We start from the raw sequence: 22,647 nt of genomic DNA, 5'->3' as shown, positions 1-22,647 counted from the left end.
TTCCACATCCTGCACTCTTCCCCATTGCTATAGAAACGCCAGAGGCTGAGCCATTCCAGAGGTTTAGACACTCTGCTGCCAAATTTTAATCACTTTCCAGTGGCTCTCAGAGTTTGCTCAGCAACAAAAAGTGACGGCTCGAGGAGTCAGCGGTAACGAGAGAGAGAGAGACAGGCACAGCTTCTTTCTATCCTGCCTTTTGCTTTTTTAAATTTTTTTTTCCTTTAATTCCCCCTAGTTGAAGCTGCTGCTTCCAGGAAGGCAGCTGACAAAACCCAGGGGCTGTGTACATCACAGGCTGCTGGCTGATTGGCAGCCAGGCAGGAGGAATTGAGTTGTGAGCAGCACTGCAGCTCATTTTGGTGGCTGTGCTTCAAAGAGTGAGTGTGGGAGTGCAGGAGGGGTGGGCTGGGGATGGGAGAGAGCACGGGGAACAAGGGCTGGTCACTTTGTTTGCTGTGCTGATGGTGGGGTGAAGTGGGAGCAGTGCCACCTTCAGTGTGTGACACTTTGATGGTGGCAGCTGGTCAGTTCTAGAATATGTCAGGTGATCCCTCCAAGTCCACTTGGACTGTAGAATCCTGGAATAGTTGGGGCTGGAAAAGATCTTAAAGCTCATCCCATTCCACCCCTGTGCCACTGTCCCAGGGTGCTCCAAGCCCCATCCAGCCTGGCCTTGGACACTTCCAGGGGCAGCCACAGCTGCTCTGGGCACCCTGTGCCAGGGCCTGCCCACCCTCACAGGAACAATTCCTTCCCAATATCCCATCTAAACCCACTCTCTGTCAGTTTAAACCCATTTCCCCTTGTCCTGTCCCTGCAGGCCCTTGTAAATAGCCTCTCTCCCTTTTTCTTGTAGCCTTTTAAGGCACTGGAAGTGATGCCTCAGGTTTGAGCTTTTATATTTTTTACATTCTGTGCTGCTCTAGTGTGTGGGTCTGAGCTTCATATTAGTAGATGCTGAGCTCTGTGCACAGAGCAGGGAGACAAAACAATTCCTGCTCTAGCTGGGGATCAAGGACAAATGATCCAAATCTCAGCCCAAGAGCACAAACAACGTGGGCTGGAGAGAGAAAAACAAGCAGGATGGGATTTGATAACCTAAAGCTGTAATTAGACAATTAACTCCAAGATATAAATGGACCAGAACTTTTAAAAGTTAGAGATCCCATGACCAGTCATCCATTTTTGTGCCCATTTTGGTTCATCTTGGGTGCAGCCCTGTCTGGGCTCTTGTGCTGCCCAAGGTGTGTCCATTGAGGAGATCCTTTTAATAAATCCCTGCTTTATTCTTTATCTGACCTCTGTTCTTGGTCAGCCTTCACAGGGGCACTGTGGTGACCCTCAAGCCTTCTCTTTTCTAGGCTGGACAATCCCAATTGTCTCAGCCTTTCCTTGTAGGAGAGGTGCTCCATCCCTCTGATCAGATTGGTGGCCTCCTCTGGGCTCACTCAACAGGTCCATGTCCTTCCTGAGCTTCTTCCTTTGGTGGATGGCAGGAACTCAAACATTTAATGCTAATAGTGAAGATGGAAAAAAATAAAACCAACTTATTCGAAAAGATATCACATTCATGGGGAGCTGCTGCAGTGGGAAACAAGGGTGGGGAAAGGTTACAGAGGCTACAAATGCTGTTGGCCAAGGTTGGACACTGCTGGTGTCTCTCTTTGTCCTTCTGGTGGGGTCACCACAGGCTGGGAGGTGTAGGTATTCCTTGTTTGGCTTGGAGATGGTTTCTGTGCTGAGCATCCTCCCTGAAATGCAGCCCCCTGAGGTCTGAAACCAGATTACACCTTCCTTTTAACTCTTACAGGATAATGCTCAGTGTGATCACATCTTCCATCTTCTTTGCCCCCTTTGTTTCTCCACTAAGTGGAAATAGAATGAATAACCTCAGTTTCGGCCCCTAAAGAGAGAATTCCCTGTGTTTTCTGTTTTGAGGCAAAGAGCTAAATGGAGAAAATGGCCTGCATGTGTTTGTTGCCCAGAGCAGCTGTGGCTGCCCCAGGACCCCTGGAAGTGTCCCAGGCCAGGCTGGACATTGGGACTTGGAGCACCCTGGGAGAGTGGGAGGCATCCCTGCCATGGCAGAGTGGCACTGGATGAGCTTTAAATCCCTTCCAACCAAACCATTCCATGATTTGTCAGGTGTTAATAGACACTCATATAACCCAATTCAACACAGTGTGTTTGAGCCTGGCTGTTTCTTCTTGGGAATCCAGATGAGACCCCCAGAATCCACTGGCATCTAATTTAAATTGTTGGCAGATCTGTAGCTGCCTGTATATCCCCCTGTGAAATGCTCCATTTGAATTATCCACGGACAGTTTGAATCCATGGATAATTAAATGCACTGTACATAATTAATTTGTAATTGAAATTTTATTAGCTTCGCTGCAATTCCACAATTTGTTGGAGCTGCCAGCAGATGGCCCCTTAACCCTTCTAATACCACACTGAGCGAGATTTGCTCTTTGGGAAAATCATTATGGGGAAAAAAAAAAAAAAAATCCCTCTCATCCTGCTGTCAAGAGTCACCAAAGATCAAACAGCACTTTTGAAAGCCTTGAGTTCAGCTTTTCAAACCTGGGAGACAGAGTTTAACAGTTAAATTGTTACACTTGAAAATGCAGGAATGTGATTCTTGCCCAGGACATGTTGCACAAGGCTCCTCCAAACTTGAAGGATTTGATGGAATTTTTTTTTTAAAGGCCCAAGATTTTCTGGAAGCTCAAGTAATTGCTGAAAAACTTAGTGCTCTGTAGTTTATACCCCCAGAAATGCTGCACTGAAAGCTGTGATCAGACCTCATCAGCGGGAGCATCACCAGGTAAATATTCCTGTGCTACAGAGATGATGCCACTGCATTCTGGTTTGTGAGGCAGAAAATGACTTGAACAGGATAAATTTAATTTTTAACCTTAGGGTAATACAAGTTCAAGCTTCTTTCTCACAGAAATAATTGCATATTTGAGCACTGTTTGATACTTAACACATCAAGGATCTAAGAATTCCAGCAGGCTGAGCTGCACCAAGAGCAGAATTGTTTTGGATGCTGGAAGAAAGACTCATTGTACTGTTCCAAAATTTTAGCTGTGGTGGGAGAGTCTTGTGGCATGGAAATGCTAAACACACAGAGAATTCTGTCAGTGTAGCAGGACAAGCTCCTCAACTTGCCAGAACAATGGTCTGGCTGACAATACAGCAGTGCTTATGAACAAATGAACACAAATCAGTGGGAAAAAATTTAAATAAATGGCAGACTTCAAAATTCTGTTGCCTCTAAATGCTGGAGTTGTATAATTTAATCTAAATAAACTGCGTCACATCCCTTTCTTGGGTGTAACACTTGTACAGTCACCTCTGAGTTGCTAAAGAGCAGACCCAAAGAGGCTGATAAGAATCCCCCAGCACTGATGGTGCTGAAATATTTCTGGACAATATTAATCCCTGTGGCCCTGCACAGCTCACACCGAGCTGACACACACACACAGAGCTCCCCTGCTGGCATTTCCTCCTGGCCACCTCTCCCCAACCTTTCAGCCTGGCCAGAGCTGCTCTGAGGAGGTTTCCCCAGGGGTGGCTCGGGGCACAATGAGCTCTGTGTGTGCTCTGTGCCGGCAGAGGGGATGGGTCCCTCTGCTAGTGATTAACCCCCTGTTCGACATTTCACTGCCTGCAGCTAAAGCTCTGAACTACCTGGGCTTTTGTGTCACTGGGTTGGGCATTCTGCCCTTGCCCCTTTCTGAGTCTGATTTTGCTTCCATGCCTCCTTCCCTGCCCTTCCTTGCATCTTTCCAGGATTTTACGGGGACATAGGAGAGCCAATTGGCACAAGCTGGCAGCTCAGGCTGGGAAATGGGGCTTAATTGGAATATTCCAGGGTGGAATATTTCAGTTAATATTGAAATATTAAATAAATAATATTTCATTAAATTGTTACATAGAAATTATAAGTTTTTACATAAATATTACATAGAAATAAATAAGTTTGAATATTGAAATATTAAATTAGTAATATTTCATTAAATTGTTACATAATATTACATTATTATTGTATTATATTATAATGTGTAATGTATAATTATTATTGTATATAATATTACATCATACATATAATATAATATAATATAATATAATATAATATAATATAATATAATATAATATAATATAATATAATATAATATAATATAATATAATATAATATAATATAAGTTATATAATACGATAATATATAATTATATTAAGATATATAATATGATAATATAATATGATTATATTAAGATATATAATGTGATTGTATTTTATTTTATTTTATTTTATTACACATTAGAAATAAATAAGATTTAATATTGAAACATTAAATTAGTAATATTTCATTAAATTGTTACGTAATATTACATTATTATTGTATTTTATTATCATGTATAATATATAATTATTATTATAGATATTACATGACATATATAATATTATACATATTATGATATTATAATATTCCACATTAGAAATAAATAATATTTACTATTTAAATATTAAGTAAATAATATTTCACTAAATTGTTGTGTAATATTACATTATTATATTATAATGCAAAATATATATTTATTATAATATAAAATATTATATATTATATAATATATATTATACATATTGTTATATTCCACATTAGAAATAAATAATATTTAACATTGAAATATTAAATAAATAATATTTCATTACATTGAAATCATTACATATTACATTGAAATAAATAATATTTCAGTATTATTTTATAAATAATATTTCAATATTCATTTTATAATAAAATACATAAATATTTTTTATTGTAATAAATAAGATTACAATGTGGAATATTCTGCTTCACGCTTCAAGAGTGAGTTTTCTTTTGGGGGGGGGATTTCTGGGAAGTGCGTCTCTGCTGGACACAGATCCTTGCCTTTATGCAGTGAAGCAGAGCTGCCCTGGCAGGATTTGCTCAAGCTTGGTGTTTTCAGCCTCTTTCAATAGTTTCCCTATTCAATATCCACCTCCCTTCCATCTCTGAGCAGGCAGATTGAAACGCTGGTGTTTCTGCTCTGCTATGAGAAGTCATTTCCTCTGGATGACATTAAAATGCCTGCCTGGAGTCACACTCGAGCCTCTCTTGGATCAGGGCTGCTGTGTCTCCTGTGAGTCCCCTCCCTGAGAAAGGGAGGGGGGGAAAAAGAATTTTGCTTTTGCATCTGAAACAAATTAAAGTTTCATTTTTTCCCCAATCCTATTCACTTGTTTAGGGCATCTCCCACCAAACAAGTACCAGCAGCCAACACTTCAGTCATGGAGGGGAAGTTTCCTCATGGTCATTTTATGCTCTCCAGAGTTTCCTTTCATTACAGAAACTCTTTTGTTTGCACATAGGACAGGTAATCAAAAGTGTGAGGTAACTTCACCTATCCCACAGAGCACCATAAATCCTTATTTACTAAATCCTGGTTGTGTGGATGAGAATTTAATAGGCAAAGAGCTGTCATGTTTCCTGTCCTTCACTCACAGCTTGCAGTGCCAGGTCTGCATTTTGCTTGACTAACTCTCCATAAAGGCACTTCTGGGAAGCTGGAGTACAAAGCTGCCGTGACAACAGTTGCTGTTTCCAAAAAAAGCTGCCCAGAAGTGTCTGATTATGGAGACTTGGGGCATTTTCAGTGATCTCTGCACACAGGGCCCTCAGATGGGGGGTACTGTGATGGGTCAGGCAAGACTGAGAGCTGAGAATATTAAATATAAATTATCAGCTGCAAGCTACCAACAACTTCCATGGTTTGTCTGCCACATGTGCCACTGTCCAGTGTAGTCTTACATTAACCAAATAACCAGATTTTTGTACCATGGTGAAAAATGAACTTTTTGGGGAGGGCAGTTACCAGTGCTCGGCTTTCTCTTGTCAAGGAATTTGTTTTGAACGTGTCTTGTTTCCTTCAGCTTGGGTAGCAGTAAATTCCTGCAGGATATAGGAGATTCCTTGTCCTTTAGCTCCTCATAAAACTTTCTCCTTAATACACAAACAATTTTCCTTGTTGCTACCTGTGCCCATTTCTTCTTGTCCCATCTCTGTGCACTCTGGGCAAAGTCTGACTCTGTTCTCTGTGTTATCCCATGAAAATCTTGAAAACAGCAGCTAAACTCCCTCTCACTCCAGCTTTATTTTAGCGCCAAACAGCTGGATTTGGCAGTCCAGTTGTGGTCTCATAAATGCCCAATAACAGGGAATAATTAATTATTTGAAGGTGTTTGCTATATTCCTGCTGGTACAGGCAGGTATTTGGCTGAGTTAGTGCTGCTGGACTGGAGCAGAGAGAGGGGGGAACGAGGCACATTTGGCATTGTCAGGAATAAAAAGGTGGAAATTCTGTGGGGGCAGGATTGTTTCCAGCCTGGCTCTGAGAACCTACAGGCTCTGAGCTGAAATGCTCAGCCGTGGGGACAGCAGGTGAGAGGAGAGCTGAGACCACCACAGGAACTGGGAATGCAAATAGAGCACAGTGGATTTGGATGCTGCTAGGACAGGCCAGACTGGTTTGGGTGGGAAGGGACCTTAAATCCCATCCAGTGCCACCCCTGCCATGGCAGGGACACCTTCCACTGTCCCAGGCTGCTCCAAGCCCCATCCAGCCTGGCCTTGGGCACTTCCAAGGATCCAGGGGCAGCCACAGCTGCTCTGGGCACCCTGACAGGGAAGGATTGAACACCCAGGAAAGAGAAACCCTGTGCTGTTCAAGCAGCAGGGTTTGCAGCAGTGCTGCAGTTGGAATAAGTCACCTTTTGGTAAGCAAGGGTGCCAGGCATGCTGTACTTCCTTTGCTGTGCCTGCTCAACATTCCTGTGAGAATTTATAAAATTAGAGGGTTTTGGGAAAGCTGTAAGAGGTGTGCTTATAGTGATTGCATAAAATTACTGTCAATATGCTTTTACTTTATGTGATTAGTCAAACAACTTTTAAAGTAAGTTGCAACATTAAGTTCTTAGTCTGCTGCCTGAAATGTAAACTGATGGCATCTTCCCATTGTCATAACCATGTAATAAAACTGATGCTAAAAAACAAAACAACTCAAGACACGCTCCTAGCAATCCCATCCTGTTTGTGATTTGTACATAACCCACAACCAACAACACATTCCCACTCTGTCTCCATGGCTGCTGCAGGTAAATTCATCCTGGGCTGTGACAAATATGATCCATCACCTGGGAAAGCCTCAAACTGGGGAAACACAACAGCCCTGGAGAGCTCTGATTCCATGGGATTGTGAGCGACTCCATCCCAGGAACTCATGGGGGCTCACTGAAGTGTCACTGTCCTTTGCAAGAATTTAAGTAGAGAGAAATAAGCTTGGACTGCTCCCCATGGTTTTGAGGACGGAGTTGGAGAAGTGTTTCCAGTTATTTTTAATTAATGTGGGGAAATGCAAGGGTTTGAATGTACCTGCAGCACACACGAATACGTGACGTGTGTGTATATTCTTATTAAAGTATATAAATACACATCTTATGCATGCTCCTCTTATTGTTCATAGTATTTATATGCAAGTATCCAAAAAATCCCTTGCTATCTTCAGCTGGAACCTTGTCCAGGAGTACAAAGGCTTCCCTCATTTCCCCTGTGCCCAAAACCCTTGAGCTCTGCCATGGGCGAGGGCACAGACATGGAGTGCAGAAAGGTGAAATGTGCAGAGAGGAGGGGCTGCTAGCTCAGGATCATGGCTCTGAATCGTGCCAGGGAGTGCCAGGCCCAGTGCCAGTGCCACGGCACCACAGGTGTGTGATCACAGCACTGCCACCCCTCCCTTGGCACCACCTCCTCAGGGGTGGCTTTGCTCACCTTTCACAAAACCTGCTCCAACACTGGATTCCATGAAATACAGCTGATAAATCCCCAGCAAGGCCAATTTTAGTAGACCACTGGCACTAGAAAAATATTCCCTTTGGCTTTTTCCTTTTTTTTTTTTTTTTTTTTTTTTTTTGTCTGGAAATGTTTACCAGCTCCCATGCAGAGCAGAAATACTGAGCATTTAAAATCTGGAAGAAATCTTGCCAGGATAGTGTATTTTTTAATTTTTTTTTTTTTTTAGGAGGAGGGTTTGGGCTGTGTTCTTCACAGTTCATATGCCTGCTTTCATTTCCAGACTTCTCATACATTTCTGTTCCTGTAATCCTGAACTAGGATTCCTTCTTTTGAAGATCTTGCTGATAGGTAAACAGAGAGCAATACAGGGGAGAGAGCTCTTGTCCAGCAACAGCCCCAGAGAGGAAATTTCTGACCACCCCCAGCCTAGCATTTGATTAAATGCTGCATGGCAAGCATTCCTGGCTGATGTGCACATAAACAGAGAACAGAATTTTCTTTATCTGTGCTGCTTTTCATATTCAAGGTAACACAAAGCTCCCATAAATCTTAATGTGAAAAATATGGCTGCTCCCAGTGATTTCTCCTGGGGCATTAAATCCTCTGCAGAGCTGCACACACTGGCTGTCAACAAGTGGTTTCACAGAATCACAGAACCATTTTGGTTGGAAAAGACCTCAAAAATCAAGTCCAACCTTTGACTTATCACCACCTTTCAATTAGTCTAGAGCACTGAGTGCCACGTCCAGTTGTTCCTTGGACCCACCACTCCCTGGGCAGCCCTTTCCACCAAGAAATTCCTCCTGAACACTTGAAGGCAGGGAAGGAACTCCAAATTGGGCTAAGCAGCTTTGCCCAAGCTGTGTATGTTGCTTGTTATGGAGGAACTACCATTCCCTGTTTGTCCCACAAAAGAACTGGGCCACCTTTGTGGAGAATTGCCCACCTTGAGAATCATGTGAAGCAACATGATGAGGCCTTCCTTGCCTGAATAATTCACAGTGTTGGAAGGAGTGAGGCTGAAGAGGTTGGCTCCTGCTTCTGTGCAGATGGCATGGACCAACATTTTCTTTCCAACACCAGCAGGTCCTGCCAGCAGCAGGGATTTCACCAGAGGAGCATTCTCATGGACAGTTTGGGAACCTGTAAAAAGTCATAAGGCATTATTATTGCTTTCATTTAAATCTGCCATAAAGGTAATGGAATGATTCCTCCTTTTTTATTCACCATAAATAATTGATAACATGAATTAATTGTTTCCTTCCTATGGCATGAGTGCTCTTGAGTTCAATTCTGTATAACCTGAGCTGAGAGCCCAGCAGATTTAACATTTCTTTTTGGAACAAGACTCACCCACCCTTGTTTGTACCTCCTGGTGGGAAAACTTCACTTTTAAACCCCTGTGAGCTAAAAGAATGATTTTGGGAGTAGAGGAAATGTGAGTGCCGGGGTTGCTGTGCCTGCTCAGCATTCCCACTCTGTCTCCATGGCTGCTCCAGGTAAATTCACTCTGGCTGTGGCAAATATGATCCATCACCTGGGAAAGCCTCACCTTGGGAAAACACAAGCACAGACAGGCTTAGGTGGTTGATGGGGATGGAACTTGTCTTCCCTGCAGCTGCCACCGCATGAACTGGGGACAGGGGAACCTCCAGAGGTGCAAGTGGCAGGAAATGTCAAATGATTTGTCCATGCCCCCTTTGCCTCGATGCCTAAAGATGTGCTGTGTCAACAGTGGTGCTGTTTAAATGCGTTTGAAAATCTCTGGGAGCATCCACAGCATCTGGAGGTCTCTCAGCCTGGTGTCCACCAGATGGTGGGAGTGAAACTGGCCCCAAAACTGATGGGCTGCAGAGGGAGCCTTTGCCTCAGCCTGGAGAAGCCCTCTGGCTTGATGGGGATGGCTGCTATTTAAAACAAATCCAATCAGGGTGGTTATCTGTGTCCTAATGGTTTAACATCCCAAATAGATGGCAGGGAACTGAGCACAGAGACAAATGCCATTATTCCAGCACGGTGCAGGGTGTAGGAAGTTGTCAGCCACCCAGGCTTTATTAATTTTTGGTCATTCCACAGCAATCCATTACTATTGCACAAAGATTTATTAGGAGGGGAGCAGCAGACTCCTCTGTGTTAAAAATGAAGTATAGCTTCTACTATTCTTTCTCCTTTCAGCTGCTTGTAATTTTCTTAATGCCATTTAAGCTGGGGCTTTCCTTGCCATCAGGTGGCTATTTTGAGAAAAACTTTCACTTCTGTGATACACAATTATCTCATGATGAACTAGTTTGGAGACCAATTAAGTGAAATGTCATCCATAACAGATCACCCCATAGGTGAAACCATTCCTGAACCTTTTTTTTTTTTTTGGCTCATGTAATGGCTTTTGTTACTCAAAGGCATTTTTCAAACTGCTCTTGCAAGTACCTTTTGTTTGTTTAACTAGTCCAGGGTCTCCTCTCCCTAGAATTTTTACCAATTGTATAAATGGCAGAAAATTTATGGGTTCTCCTGATTAAGGGGTGTCTCAGGGCTTGATTTCCCTAGATCAGATGGTGTCAAAACACAGCTTTGGAGGAGTCTGGGGATAAGTGAAACACATTGTGCAGACAGGGATAACTGCTTAGCAATCTCAGCTGACTGCAGTCAGACCTTCAGCCTTACCCCAAACCAGCTGAGGGTGTTGCTCCAGGTGGGAAGAGCCCCATCCAGGCTGAGGATAGAATAACCTGAGCACTTTGGGAGGAGGGGAAAACAGAAATTCTGTGCTTGCTGTGTGTTCCAGGGTGGGAGGCAGGCAGATGTTGGTGATTTTGCCCTCTCAGGGGGTTGAGCAGACACTGACACAGCCTGGAGGAGTTAAAATCTCCCTGAGATCCACTGAGATTCCATTCAGGAATGGAAAAGGAGGCAAGTGAAGTATTGAAGCTGGAAAATCCAATCAGGAGTGGAAAGGGGCTCAAACGAGGTTTTGATAAAGGCCCCCGAGACAGGCACTTCTTGCAATCACTGGAGTTTGGCACAAGGCCATTCCCAAGTGAAAAATGGGATAGATTTTACATTAAAAGCAAACAACCTGACCTAGCAAAGCCTTGCTAGATATTGGCTAAGCCTGGCATTAAAACTGCGAAGGCATTTACAACTGTTTTCTGTGATGTACAAAACGTATCCAGGGTAATTCCTCCAACGATTGCACTGTGCAGCACCAGTAACATTAGCCGGCTTGTAAAAGGTAAATTGCAACCTTAGCCCTTGCCTTAACTTGATTAATTTTGATCACCGGAGCTTGTTCGAGCTATTATCTTTCCCAAGTGCTTTCCCTTGATGTGCTGCCATTCACAAACTGTTGCCACGCAGGCAGAGATGGGCTGGGGAGGGCATGCACTCTTCAAGGGATCCAGCCCTCACTCCGAAGGCTTCATTGAAAAACAATTAGACTGCAAAATGCTTCAGATTGCCACTAATCAACCCTGTCAAAGGCAGTAAAACGCAGTTCCTGGCAGGGAGCAAAGGCTCAGAGTGCTCTGCCCTCTGGTGTGCTCTTACCCAAGGGCAATATTCCATAGAGTGCCACGAGCTGCCTGACTTCTGGGATGGAGGGCATGGGCTGCGCCCCTGTCTCACGAAGCAGGGTCCCCAGACAGTCGTAGTAGCCTGTGAGGAGGAAGCAGGAGCTCAGCGAATGTGCCAGCGTCGTTGCAGAAAGCATCGCTCAGGGAATGGGGAGCTGCCACAGCACAGGGCTGGGGCACACGCTCAGCAGAGCCAGGCTCAGGGATTCAGGCTGGGCAACCTTCTGGTGGAATGTGGCCCTGAGAAAGGTGAAGTGCAGAGGGAAATCGGAGCTGAGCAGGCTGTGGAAGTTGTTCGGCAGAGAGCAGACGGTTTGCAGTAACCTTTGAAAGGAACTTTGTGGAGAAGAATCATTAGCAGCGCCATAAATCACGCTGCTGGCAAAGCATTCCTGGATTTGGGATTTTGCAGGGCTAGAATCCCAGTGAACCATGAGCTCTCAGAAGGATTTCAAAAAGGGGGAAAAGCTATTTTAACAAGCTTTTCCCTGGCTGGGTCCCATCTCAGCTCCTCGCTGTGTCACCTCATTTGGTGGGGCCCTCTGCTTTGCAGTTCACCTCTTCTTTTTTCCCCTCTTTTGTTCAAAAAAACCTCCACAAAACAACCCAAGGAAACTAAAAATCCCTGACACGAGCTGAAAGGATTTAATCTTGCCTTGGCTCTGGTTGCAGAGCTATAATCACATTGCTTGCCCTGTCAAAGCCCATATCCAAGCAATGTTGGAGAACAAAGATACAGGAGGATGGGCCACAAGCAGGAAAAGCAGTTGTGATGCAGTCAGTGATTATTTTTAGCATAAATTACACGTGATTATGGTGATTATTATTGAAAAATAATAATATATTATGTTTTACTGGAGATAAAAAGGCAGAGGGCAAGAGGCCTCTGGAGCAGAGGCAAATTAGCAGTGGTTAAGAGCAAAAGTGGAGGTATAATTTGGGGGCAAAAAGGCAGACAAGGCCTGGTGCAACTGCCCCCTCCCCTCTGAAGAATAAAATTAATTTCAGGTTTTATCTTTTATTTAAGGAGAAATCAAAAGAACGGGATAGGAATTAATCTTCACAGATTTAATTAGAAGGCATCAAAGGGTTTAATTGCAACTGCACATAAATCACAGTGGATATTCTCTGACTAATTTAGATAAGGTCACCAAGAAAATTAGTTCAGTGATATCAGTTTGTCATAGAGGGGGGACATTTCAGTGCCTTTACTGGCTGGGTAGCACAGTTCCACTCTTTGTCCTTTCCCCAGGAACTGGAAGTGACCTTCCTTAGGCTCCAGCCGTGGAAGGCTGAGCAGATGAAGGCTTCTTTCTCTGTGTCCTTGGAACCTTCAAAAGACTTTTTCTGGATTTCAAAAAATGGTTGGAGATGTGCTGTTTTAAAAGCATTTGTGGTGGGGGAATGTTTGTTGGACAAAAGTGACCTTGACAGGTTGGGAGAACAAAGGAAGAATGGAAATCTTCCTTTACTTGGTGGTCTTTAATTAGCATGAAGTGGATGGGACACTTAATTGACAGAATTCACAGCTCTTCAGAGGGGTGGGCAGAGGCTCTGCAGGCTGAACTGGTGCTTCTGAGAGTTTATATAAACATGGCATTTGGGGTGATAGGAGAGAATTTGTCTTTTCTGCCTCGGCCTTGTACTCTCAGCCTGTAGCACTTCTGCTTCTGGATAGCAGCAAATTCAAACCATGGCCTTTGACATAGCTGAATCTTGGGGTTTTTTTTGCTGTTAAGATGCTGTGATTTCACTGTGTGTCACCAAATGTTTGTGGGCATGGTGTTAGACACCTCTAAAGTCTGCAAAAGTGGGGTTTGGGGTTTTTTACCCCCTTTTTTTTTTTTTCTCTGTAGAGCATAGATAACCAGGTCTGGCTGCAGTTGCAGCTAACAGAAACCAGACAAGAGGAGTGTGAAATGCAGAACTAGGCAGAGACACTTCTTACTCACATGAAGGGCCAGATATGCCTCAAAGCACTGCTCAAAGTTCATGGGCAGTCAGGGAGGTGCAGGGAAGGGGCTGAGCCTTTACAAAAGACAACAAAAGCTGGAGGTACAATTTTTGCTGCTCTCTGGGAAATATTCTGCATTATGGATTATGACCCCTGCTCTGTTAGACTGGCACTGTCTTGCCACTGCCTGGCAAGGGCTCCTTAAAGGGTGTTGTGGTTCCAGCTCAGAGTGGCTGTGACATCCACAACCCTTCAAGGCTGCTGCTGTTGCTGCCTGGAGTCTAACACCAGCTCTGCAAACAGGTCCTGCCTGAATTCAGCAGCAGAAGTGAAAGCTCCTGAGCAGCCTTGATTTGCATACCTGGCCTTAGATATTCAAAGTGCAGTGACCTGAACTCAGGCCTGACTGAAAATAGGGGTCAGTGAAGGTGGAATGGCTGGAGGTCTGATCAAACACTACATTTTCTCTGAAAGGGGTACTTTACCCATGTAGTCAGAGAGATTCACATTCTTGACTTGGATGAGCAATCTTTCTTCTGCAAGCTGCTGGTACAGGGAATCAATGCTCCTGCAGGCAAGAGACATCACTCAGGAGTGGTCAGGAAAGGCTCAGTGCTCTCAGACCTGAGCCAGCCTGGGGGTTGTTTGTTTGCCCAGCTTTATAAATGCCCTCTGTGGCTCAGAGGAGCATGATTAGTGCCATCAGTGTGAAATCAATAAGCACAGCTTCTGTCTCGTGCTGAGCAATGTCTTTCCCTCCCTCCCAGGCTGGGTCCCCCTCTCCTGCTGACTCCATTTACCCATTTCAGGTGATGCCAGATCAGTTATGACTTGTGTAATGGACTCATTCATTAATATCAATTACTGGGAAATTATTTTTAAATTACACAATAATGGCAATCCTAACACTACCATACCTGTTCACCCAGCTCTCCAATTAGTACTAATTCATTAATTCTTCTTGGAATTTATTGTGTTGGCAACAGACAGCCTCATCTCTCTGGGAGCACACTGGGAATGCTTTGCTCAGATCCACCACCTGCAGGGTGGTGGTCAGAGGGGGATTGGGGCAGAAATGTCCAGTGGAAGTGTTGCCCCATCCCTGGTGGTGTCCAAGGCCAGGATGGACAGGGCTTGGAGCAGCCTGGGACAGTGGGAGGTGTCCCTGCCCATGGCAGGGGTGGCACTGGACGGGCTTTGGGGTCTCCTCCAACCCAAACCAGTTTGGGATTGATCAAATGGGCAAGAGTTCCCCAGTGGAAGCTTCTCCCTATCTCCATTAGTGGCTGGAAGTAGATCCCAATAATGAAGGAGTTAAAACACTTAAAATTGTGTGTGACTTTCTCTTGATGTGGATCCTCTCTATGCTTTCTTTTGGAATTCTAAGTATTAACTTCAAGGACATTTCTGGCCCTTGGTTTTATGGAGTAATACTGCTTCCAGGATGATGAAAACTGAATAAACCTGTTGGAAATTCTCAGTGTATTGACAGCATAAACAATATTGATTTTAGTCTTTTTAGATCTCTCAGTGTTTTTCCACACTTTTCACATTCTTTCCCCTCAATTATTCTGTCTTTCTCACCTATCTTAATTGGGATGTCCTGGTCTGGCTACAATAAATATATTTAATAGTGCCTCTCAGCTGGCTAATAAACCTCCAGGTATAATTTGAGGTCTGCAGCCTTTTTTTCCATTTCAGCTGAGGAGTTTTATGTTTATGCAGTCTTAGTGGCACAATTAATGTAGGAGCAGCAATAAGCAAATCCAAAATTTAATGCACCTTCAACAAGGTTGATTTTGCTGCTCTGACTCTTGCTTTCATCCTCAGTGGTTTTATGTTGGGAATGCATCATAAACCAGGCAGAAGTTGGAATGGGACTAACCTGGCAGCTCTGGTGGGAGCAGGACTTCTACTTTTCCCGGTTTATTATTTTTACTGTGCCAGGTAAATGATGCATGTCCCCTCTAGGGGAGGGGGATGTGACCAGTCTGTGCTGGCTGGAGCCCCCTGTGCCCCCTTCACTGGACCAAAAGGGACATTTTGAATCTGTTATTCAGCCCCTCTCTGGGTTATTTCTGAAATGCTCAGCAGGGAAGAGCAAAGCAGGGAGCCAAAATGCCAGATAAAAAGCCAGCTACTAAAAAGCTCATGTTTTCAGCTGGCTGCGTGGTAAGTTTGTATCTAAAGAAGCAGGTATGTGCAAGAGCAGTTTTAAAAGCAGGGAATATATCAGATTTTGGCACTGTTCTGTAGGAGAGGTCCTGCTCTGTTATAGTCCATGAGACATGGATTTTAAATATCTGCTTGGAGGTGTTTTTTAATTTTTAAAATATATTTTAAAGTGGGTAAAGAGATCATTGGCTGGTTGTGTGGGGCCAGCACCCAAATGATGGAGTCCAGGTCTGGCTGTTCTTGCACAAATGGGTTTTGGGGGTGAATTTCACTGATTGTGTTTGGCACTGTGCTGTTCTCCAGCCCTGCTCCTGGATCAGCTGCTGCCTGTGGTGATGTGTACAGGTGAAAAATGGCTGGATTTTCAGGGAACACATCACTCATTGAAAATGGCAGGGCGGAAGGAGAAATCCTCTCAGATCCTCCGAATAAAATAAGAGTGCTTCAAAGAGCAAGGGTCCACAAGGGGAGGCCAGGTCTGGCAGCACTCTGATTGATCCATGGGACTGATTTATGGCATGGACACCACAGCTCAGCCATGAGGGGATTTGGGGACTGTCTGCAGCCTCACTTATTGGGATGGAAAATCTGAGAGCCACCAAAGCAGCCAGGTGCTTCTGCACCTGCAGAGAGGGGGAAGAGGCACCCAGGGCCCATCTCCTGCTGAAATGCTGCATGTGCTGAGCTCTGCCAGCTGCAGTTCACCTGCCTGCAGGGCACGGACTGCTCCTGCTGGTGTGTGACAGCACAATGGGGATTTTAATCTGTGTTTGTGGTGAAGGTGAGGAAAACCAAGGCTGATACTGGAGATGTAATGCAGAGAGGTTCTCCTCACCTGCCAGGAGTCAGATCTTTCTCCAGCTCAGATACCTTTTTCTTCACAGCTGCCTTGCTTACCTGAGGACCACACAAGCAAGCAGGAGTTAGTGAATTTAGAACAGATAAATAGTTTTGGATGTACTGAAGCCAAGTGAGGGCCAGAACAGCCAATGTTTCAGTGTATGAATGTAGCCCAAAGGGAAAAACCATGTCCTTAACCAGCAGTGCCACTGCTACATAGCAAAGCATCCCAGGGTCATTTTGCTCCCAGGGAAGAAGCTTCTCTCCTTCCTTTTGCTTGGATATGAAACTTTTTTTTTTTTTTTTTTTTTTTTTTTTAATTGGCACAGCTGTCCAGGACAGAGGCGGAAGCCCCAGCCCTGAAAGAATTTAAAAGCTGTGTGGATGTGGCACTTGGGGACATGGTTTAGTGGTGGCCTTGGCAGGGCAGGTTAAGGGCTGGACTTGATGATCTCTCAGAGACCTTTTCCAGTTGTGTGATTCTTATTCCATGATTTCTCTGGAACCCTCTTCTGTGGCTGAGGGGAGACATGGCCCTTGCTCAAGAAGGAAGCAGGAAGGAAAAGGGTGTGGGGTCCAAGTAGCTGCTCCAGAGACTGTTTACACCTTTTTAAAAAACGGATATATATTAAGTAAATATATATTTACTTAATATATATTAAGTAATTTATATTTAAGTAAATACATATTTACTTAATATATATTTAAGTAAATATATATTTACTTAACATAGATTACTTATAAATATTAAGTATATATATACTTAATATATATACTTAAGTATATATATAAAGTATATCTATCTATATCTATCTATCTATCTATCTATCTATCTATCTATCTATCTATCTATATATATAAACTCAAGTATATATATTAAGTATATTTATCTATCTATCTATATCTATCTATATATAAACTCAAGTATATATATTAAGTATATATCTATATCTATCTATCTATCTATCTATCTATCTATATCTATCTATCTATCTATCTATCTATATATATATACTTAAGTATATATATTAAGCATGTATATATATTAAGTATATATCTCTATCTATCTATCTATCTATCTATCTATCTATCTATCTATCTATATAAACTTAAGTATATATATTAAGTATATCTATCTATCTATCTATCTATCTATCTATCTAAACTTAAGTATATATATTAAGTATATATATACTGAGGGGAAAAGCTCCTGAGACTCTGGCTACCCTCCTAACCACTGGACATCCTTCTCCTCCCTAATGCCTCAGGGAAGAAGCTGGAAGAGGTCAGAAAAACACAACCTGCTCTTTTCATCTTTTCACCACAATTTCACCACAGAAAGACTTTGACTCGTGTGCCTCATTTCTTTACACCCTAAAAAAAAAAAAAACTCCTTGCAAACATAAATAAGGAAGATGTGACTCAGGCTTGTCAAGCCCCTCCATTAATTACAGCTCAGGAGCCATAAATATGGTTAGGGATAATTAGTAGTGTGGAGAGGGCATCATTAATCCATGTTAATGCCCACCACTGGTGTCTGAGCTCCTTAAAGCACCTCAGCATTGCTCCAGTGGAGCTGTTTACACAGAAACCTTGGGGCACCAGGGGATTTCTCCAACAGCTTAAATTTAAGCACGTGCTTAAATGCTTAGTTGAACAAGACAGCTTATTCTTTCCAAAAGTTTATGTTCACTTTCCTGGGAATACAGTCATTTACTTTGCCTTTTTTATAAGAGTGAATACTTCTGCAGAGCTCTGGAGGCTGTGTTGTTGAGTTTGAAAAAAATCCTATCCAATTATCTGGAAAATGCTGGGCTTTTTCACAGAATGGATCAGCAGCCTTCAGGAATACATCAATTTCAGGTTTTTCAAGATAGACACAATGTGAGGAACCTGTGGTTAAATCACCTGTTCCTGTTTGTGATGCCACAAAGATAATGCAGATGAAAATGCAGCTTAAGCCCAGCACCACATGGATCAGCTACTGAGAAAAGGAGATGGTTTGGGTTAGGATAAAGCAAACAAGTCTGTATTTGGAGAACTAAACCTTGGGTTTCTTTACATAAATAAGTTTGGCAGCAAATATTCGTCCAAATGTGCCAGGGGGATTTTGTTTTGAAGAAAAGGAATGGGAAGAAGAAAGCACACGCCATGCTGTTTTAACAACTGTGGAAATATTGAGGCTGTCACTGGTTTATTTTTGCTGTTCCTCCTGTTTTGTCTTTTTAACTTCTCTTCCAACAAGCCAGAAATTACATATATTTGTGTCTGACTGGGAAGAAAAGCTCGTTTCAACCTATGTAAAGACACGAAGCATATGTTGAATTTATTGGCCAACTGGTGTTGTCCTCAAGGCAGCTTCACCAATAAAGTAACTCCAGAGCAAAACAAAAATGAACTGTGTGGAGGAAAAATGTGTTTTCCTAATTAACAACAGCACTTGTGGGGAATTTGGCACAGGCTGAGATGTGATAAGAGCAAATATGAATTGTAGACAATGGCTTGTCTCCAAAATGTCTTGCTGGGAACTGCTTTTATTTAGGAAATGATAATGTTTAATGGATGTGAACACGCTGCTCATTTAGAATGGAAATCTCTGGCTGCTCTGCCTCAAGTGCCAGCTGAGCTCCTGTGCACCATGCCCTGACTGGGTGATTGCCTGCTTTGCTGACCCCACAGGGTGAGCTGCACCAGGTGCCAGCTGCCAGGGACACTGGGCTCTGTCCTGTGCCCAGGGGGTGCCTGCTCCCACCCAGCAAAACGTTTTGGGCAGCTCAGGGGCTGGAGCAGACAAGAGCCTGATTCCAGACCCAATTCCAGAGCTCTGGCTGCTGCTGGGGTGGCAGCAGGAGGGAGAGGCTGTCCAAATGTGTCCCTGAGGGGAATGGATGAAACTGGAGGATCTGTGACACCCTTTGGCTGTGATCTCATAGTCCTGGCTGCAGCTATGGCCACCACAGGAATCATGGCATGGCTGGTTTGGAAAATCACCCAGTTCCACCCCTGCCATGGGCAGGCACACCTTCCACCATCCCAGGCTGCTCCAAGCCTCATCCAGCCTGGCCTTGGGCACTGCCAGGGATCCAGGGCTGCCACAGCTGTTCTGGGTAACCTCTGCAGGGCTTGCCCACCTTCACAGGGAGGAATTCCTTCCCAATATCCCATCTAAACCCACTCTCAGTTGGAAGCCATTCCTCCTTGTCTGTGGTGTTTGTGAGGTTCCCAGGAGGAGGTGAGAGATGAGAATCTGGCTCCATGTTCTCAGAAGGCTGAGTTATTATTTTATGATATTATATTAAAGAATGCTATACTAAAACTGTACTAAAGAAAGAGAAAGCTTAACAAGAACGAAATAATAAAAACTGGTGTCTGACTCCTCAGAGCCTCAACACAGCTGACAGTGATTGGTCATTAATTAATAACAATTCACATGGAACCAATCAAACATTCACCTGTTGGTAAACAATGTCCAAGCCACATTCCAAAGCAGCAAACACAGGAGCAGCAATCAGATAATTACTGGGGTTTCATTGATTCCTCTCTGAGGCTTCTCAGCTTCCCAGGAGAAAATCCTGGGCAAAGAGGATTTTTCAGAAAATATCAGAGTAAAACTTGTCCCTTCTAACAAGTCCCTCTCTGTCATTCTTGTAGGTTCCCTTGGGGAACAGGGACTGGAGGGAAGTGCTCCTGTGGCTTAAGGGAAACAGCAGCAGCTGATGCAGTTTTTTAGGGGATTCCTTGGATCATGTGAGATGTTTAAGATGGGAGGTTGAGCAAGTGAAGCTTTGCACTGGGCCTGGGTTGAGAAGTCCATTCTGGCAGTGCTGAGATAAAACAAGCAGCTTCTGACAGTGCAAAATGCTCAGACAAAGATGCTCCCACTGATTCATTAACTTGCTGAATGAGGGACTCTGCTCTGCCTTCCCTGCTGGATTTAGGATCCAAAGAGGGGACAGCTCCTACAGCTGGCTGAGGGCTCTGGGTGCAGCAGTTACAGGAAATCCAGCAGGGCTTGGGAATCAGAGCCTTCAAACCCAGCCTTTCTTCAGTTCTCACCCAGCTTCTCTCCTGGCCTCCATCTATATCTATATCTATATCTATATCTATATCTATATCTATATCTATATCTATATCTATATCTATATCTATATCTATATCTATATCTATATCTATATCTATATCTATATCTATATCCATATCCATATCCATATCTATTTACCTATAAATATATAATACCCATATAATATGTATTTATATATAAATTTATATTTATACACATATATACATTTATATTATAATGGTATATAATTATATATTGATTTAATTTTATAATAATTATAATATATTGGTATATAAAAAGATAATATTTATCTTTTATAATTATTTATATTTATATATATATAGATATAGATATAGTTATATTTACAGATATATTTATACCTCTTGTCAGTATTTCTGTCACAGCCACTTGTGGTTTTTTTGCTTCTGCCCAGTTTCACCAAAAAGGAACCTCCAAAGCTGTGTTGAGGCCTAGCCCAGAAGCAAGTTATCCACACTTAGCTTCTCATGTCCCCTCTTCCTGGGTTTTCTGTGTCTTTTTTTCTTTTTTTTCCCTTGAATTCTGGCCATGCCTTTGTGTCTGTGTGGGTGTGTTCATTTCCAATGCATTGCTTTACCTGCAGTGGGGATCAGCAATAAATCCTTGGGGGAGCAGAGCAGGAAAAGCAGCACAATGGGCTTGGGAGAAAGAGCTCTGATAAGCTCTTAAATGTAACTTCCAGATCAGTGCCTGCCATGTTCCTCCCTCACAGGACATCTCCCTGCCAGCCCTTCCTCAGCCTGGCCTTTCCCAGTGCTCCCAGTCCCAGCTGGTGATGCTGGCTTGCCACTGTGCCAAGAGAAGGAAAATGCAGTTTACAGCAGAGCTGACCCAATTCCTCTGTTCCTGTTGTGTCCCCATCCCCTTTCCAATGACAGTCACGGGACCAGGGGCTGTCTGGAAGAATCAGAGGAAAGCAAAGTGTGTCTCAAACAGGGCACTCTGCTCCATCCCTGGGGCTGGGAAGCTTCCAGCTTGGAAACAGGCACAGGTCTCACAGACATATTTTATGAAAAATCTTTTTTGACAGGATTTTTTCTCCTGAGAAGCCTCAGAGGAAAAGAAAAACAACAATTATCTGCTGCTGTGGAATGCAACAGGTGCATCTTTGATTGGTCCATGTGAGTTGTTTCTACTTGATGACCAGTCACAGTCCAGCTGTGTTGGGACTCTGGTCAGTCACAAGATTTTATTATCATTCCATTCCTTTCTTTGCTAGCCTTCTGATGAAATCCTTTCTAATATTCTTTTAGTATAGTTTTAATATAATATATATCATAAAATAATAAATCAGCCTTCTGAAACATGGAGTCAAGATTCTCACCACTTCCCTCATCCTGGGACCACTGTGAACACCACCACACACAGGATCTGTGACTCCAGTAACAGCACTGTGCTTTATTGACTATTAGCTGCAATCTAATTAATTTTGCTATTTCCACATCAGTCTGCTGCTCTGGAGACCCACTTGTCATGAGAAGAACAATTTTTTTCACCCAAGTTTGTTCTTCCACACAGCTGCCAAATGGAGGATTTGTAGTTTTACAAAGTTTATAGAGAGAATAGCTCTTGCAGGTGAGTAATCTTAATTTCAGCACTGAGAATGGTGGGGATGGAGGAGGATGGGGTATTTTGGTAAAGGAAGACACTGCAAAGAAACTCCTCTTATCTTCAGGAGCTCTAAGAGCAGCTCTTGGTAGGGCTAAGAGTCAGCTTTTAGCAGTAAGTGGTGTTTGAAGGTTTGGGAATCAGTGATAAAGAGCTCATGGAAACAAAGGGGTGGCTCTGGATAGGCCTGAAGATGTTATATCTTGTTTTTCTTAAATCTAAGACCTGAGATGTCTGGAACACTGAAATTTCCCTTCAGATTGCAGTTCCAAAATGTCCTTGCTGTATTCCCCACAAAAGGGATTTTAAAACTCAGATTGGTTCTTGTGGGTCAGGCAGACTTTTTTGGTTTTAATATGGATTTGACAGAAATTTTCTGAGTTGAGAACTACTCATCTTAAGGCTTGGGAAGGCACAGAAGCTCTGGTAGGGATTATTCCCTGACAAAGAGAGCAGAAGAAATCCCTCCCTAAAACAGAGGGGATGGCCAAATGTGGCATCAGGAATTTGGGATAATGGT

The 22,647-nt window shown here is 43.2% G+C and overlaps 1 protein-coding gene across 1 annotated transcript in view; it reads right to left on the bottom strand.

Annotated features, from left to right (window-relative positions):
- Positions 1-22,647, bottom strand: part of IQCA1 (IQ motif containing with AAA domain 1) — a gene marked incomplete at its 3' end in the record, with an annotated part of 149,583 nt that overhangs the window by 11,229 nt on the left and 115,707 nt on the right. The window contains exons 13-16 of the mRNA XM_058028032.1: positions 16,416-16,477; positions 13,891-13,973; positions 11,426-11,533; positions 8,826-9,022 (exon numbers count right to left, since the gene is read on the bottom strand). Coding sequence (XP_057884015.1) covers positions 8,826-9,022; positions 11,426-11,533; positions 13,891-13,973; positions 16,416-16,477 — 450 coding nt within the window. The remainder of the gene's footprint in view (positions 1-8,825; positions 9,023-11,425; positions 11,534-13,890; positions 13,974-16,415; positions 16,478-22,647) is intronic.

This window comes from Melospiza georgiana, chromosome 7 (assembly GCF_028018845.1).
Source record: "Melospiza georgiana isolate bMelGeo1 chromosome 7, bMelGeo1.pri, whole genome shotgun sequence".
Taxonomy (NCBI): Eukaryota; Metazoa; Chordata; class Aves; order Passeriformes; family Passerellidae; genus Melospiza; species Melospiza georgiana.
This window is presented reverse-complemented; position numbering and strand designations above follow the sequence as displayed.